Source organism: Trichosurus vulpecula, chromosome 9, assembly GCF_011100635.1.
Source record: "Trichosurus vulpecula isolate mTriVul1 chromosome 9, mTriVul1.pri, whole genome shotgun sequence".
Classification (NCBI taxonomy): Eukaryota; Metazoa; Chordata; class Mammalia; order Diprotodontia; family Phalangeridae; genus Trichosurus; species Trichosurus vulpecula.
Window position 1 is genome coordinate 189261240 of NC_050581.1, and position 3547 is coordinate 189264786.

At 42.9% G+C, this 3547-nt stretch overlaps 1 protein-coding gene across 1 annotated transcript; it reads left to right on the top strand.

Annotated features, from left to right (window-relative positions):
* The first annotated feature begins 1456 nt into the window (after positions 1-1456).
* Positions 1457-2513, top strand: LOC118832319 (biogenesis of lysosome-related organelles complex 1 subunit 2-like). The gene is made up of 2 exons (XM_036739679.1): positions 1457-1547; positions 2140-2513. The coding sequence occupies exons 1-2, from the start codon at positions 1457-1459 to the stop codon at positions 2511-2513; spliced, it is 465 nt and encodes a 154-aa protein (XP_036595574.1).
* The last annotated feature ends 1034 nt before the right edge of the window (positions 2514-3547 follow it).

Below are 3547 nucleotides of genomic sequence, written 5' to 3' on the forward strand. Positions count from 1 at the left end.
CCCTCTGTAGACACATCATAGGGCAACCGGTCCTTCAGGGACAGCCAAACCTGCCTGGGGTGGGCTTGAGGCTTACAGGACTAACATGGACAAATTCCACTGAAAATAAACTAATGCCTCCCTATTTTTTACTTCCCACCAGTTACCAACTTTACCTTGTACAAATGGGCCAAGGCAGACCAAGGAAACAAATTCCCCAGAGCATTTTAATTTTTTAAATATATAATTTCTTGAGAGTGTGGGATGGTGGAAAAAATGCAAAAAAAAGTTGAGGCAGCAGACATCTGGGTTTGAATCCTGGCTGGCTTGACTAACTCTGTGACCTTGAGAAAGTCACTGTACTTCTATGAAACCCCCATTTCCTTATCTATAAAACAGAGAATAATAGTGCGTGTGATGGCTGCCTTCAAAGGGTATTGTGAGAAAAGTGCCTTTCCAACCTTAATTAATATACCATACAAATGTGCCTTGTGATGATTGTTTTTGAAAGGTATTAGGAAGGCTGCAGGGTGAAGACCCCTACCAAATGCAGCCCTAGTCTCAAATGTATTCTCAAATTGCTCTTATTTATCCTGAAATACCCGCAGTCAGAAGGACCAGAGTTCAGTGTTACCCTAAATCAATGGACTGTGTAAACGCCCACGAAGTTCTAATTGCATTTCTTAGGTAGAAAAAGCTAGAAAATGATCAGAGGAGGTGGGAAGCCCAATTTCCTTCCTCTTAAGTGATTATTTAAATGACAGCTTTTTAAGATCTCTGGTTAGGGAGAAGTGAGGAGGGCAGAGAAACAAGGGAAAGCCTTCTCAAGGATGTTTGTTACCGTGGCTCTTTGGTAGTCAGCTAGCACCACATCTAGCCTGAGAAGGATGATGAATAAAAGCAATTCTCTAACGCTGACCTGTTCCAACCAGTTCATCAACACTGGAGAGAAGAGGGATCAGGAGAAACAGTTGTCATAGTTACTAAAGCCAGGATAGAATTTCCAGCCTGAAAGTGCCAAGTTATTCTTAGAAATTACTAATGGCGGTGGAAGGCATGGGTTGTAGAGGGAGGGGCTGAACACATCTACTTTGTTCCTTGTTCTTGACTGGCAGGAACAGATTCTGACCAGAAAGTTTAAGCTTAGCACTTTGTAACCACTTTTTTCTTCCCTCCCCTCTCCATTTAAATACTTCTAAACTTAGCAAACACCAAATTAAAGAAACATTCTAGAATAGAGCAGAGGATTGCACAGAAAACTGCAAATTTCCAATACATAGATCAGCAGCATTTCTTAAGTAGATTTTAAAAATCTTTTTTATAGCCTATATTTCCCCCTTTATTCTCCCCTCTCATGTCCAAACAGCCATCTCTTATAAGAAAAAATTGGGCGGGGGGGAGCGGAAGAAGGAGAGAAACAAATTCAGTCAGATGTATCAAAATACTAAAAAAAATCTGACATGTGCAATGTTCCGCAATGAATGCAATGAACTGGTACCCTCCCCGCCCCACCCCCAGCCACCTCACAAAGGAGCAGCTGTTTTCTCATACCTCTGCTTTGGGGACAAGTTTGCTTTTTATAATTTTGCAACACTCAGTTTTTTATTATTTACAAGTCATTGCATCTCTTGCTTTCCTGTATCTACTTGCTTCAATTTGCATCATTTCACATGAGTCTTTCCATGCTTTTCTGTATTTGTCCTGCTCATTGTTTCTTGCAACCTAAGAATTTTCTATTACATTCATTTACCAGAATATGTTTTACCTTTCCCAAGCAGTGGGCATCTACTGTGTTTCTTTGCTACTCCCAAAAGCTGTGCAATTTCTAGTTCGGAATCAGGTTTTTCTTTTGCAGTCTTTCTAGTTGAAAGGCGACATTGCAGTGACATGAGCCCTGGGCCAGGTCAGAGGACGTGCTTTGGGATTGCAGCTCTGTCACTTCCCACCAACCTGTATGGCCTGGTACAAATCAGTCAACCTTTCCAGACCTATTTCCTCATCTATAAAATTAGGTGATTGAAATAGATGACTTCCGCCCCTTCTCTCCCTTTCCTTCCACTCTTGCCCGTCTCCCTTCCCCTCCCTCCCCCTCCCTTCCCCCCTTCTTCGCCATCCCATCCTTCCCTCCATCCTTTCTCCTACCTCCCTTCCCCGGCCTAGACAATGCGGTGGTGGAGACGGTGGAGGAGACCACGGAGCCTGCGGAGGTGGACATCACGGGGCTGTGCCTGGACATGTTCTCCAAAATGGCCACGTACCTGATGGGCGAGCTCACAGCTACCAGTGAAGACTATAAACTTCTGGAAAATATGAAAAAACTGACTAGCATGAAGTATCTAGAAATGAAAGATACTGCAGTAAACATAAGTAGAAACCTAAAGGACTTAAACCAGAAATATGCAGCACTTCAGCCTTATCTGGATCAGATCACTCTAATTGAGGAGCAAGTAGCAGCTCTTGAGCAGGCAGCTTACAAATTGGATGCATATTCAAAGAAACTAGAAGCAAAGTACAAGAAGTTAGAGAAGCGATGAAAGAATTCTTTAGCACAGACTTTTAACTACAAGAATATTTTATAAGAGCTGAAATAAATGGGATGGAACTTATCACTATGCTTCAATTCCTAAAAAGAAGTGGTGCTGCTGATCCAAGGAGAATCCCAGCCCCCACCTCTGGTTGGATGTGTAACTCTGGCCACCCCCACCCCCGCCGTGTTTTCCTAAACCTGTACCCGCCAACCTCATCTTAATCGCGTGCTTCGTTGTGTGCCCTGGACCAAGGCTCAGAAATCAGGATCAACCCCGTCTAGAGCAGACACAGACGAGAGACTCTAGTCTCCCTGTCTCTTCCCTCCCTCTCCTCTAGGCCCTCCCACACCCACCCCTTTCACAACCTGTTCTTGAACTTAAATAATAAATGCCAACATATGACCCTGAAGAAAAAAAAGAAATAGATGACTTCCGAAGTCTCTTTCAGATCTTAACCTAGGATGCTATAAATTTCGTAGGAAAACTTAATAGATATGTGACTTCATGGATGTAAGGCATTTCCTCAGACCGTGTAAACCGCATCTCAACCATTTACTGGACATCACCCCTTTCCCCTTTCAGGTGAGGAACTCGACTGTCCTGTTATAAATTTTTCTGGCTCCCAGCAACACATGGGGGATCCCAAATGGAAGGTCCCAATTCATTCTTCACTGGGAAAAGCTGGCTTTTTAAAAAATGGACTTACAAAAATTCCAAAGAGGTATGGAGATGCCCCCAAAATATTAAGCACATAGAGTTTATTACTCATTTCTAGGACATGCTGCAAAATTTAGCCTGTAGAGATGCAGTTCCCAAGACCTCAGACAATCTGGATTCATGTCCCAATAAAGCCAGCATTCCCAGTCTGTCAGCAGCTTTCTAAGTTACTTTTTGTTTCCTGCAGTATTCTTGCTATTCAGGTGTTGGGGCTTGTTATGTTTTTTTCTGTGAGAATATAAAGTTTTTTTGTGTAACCTGTCCTCTTGGTCAGTTGCTTTGATGGGTGTTTCTCCTACTAGAAAGAGGCTTGAACTTGGAGT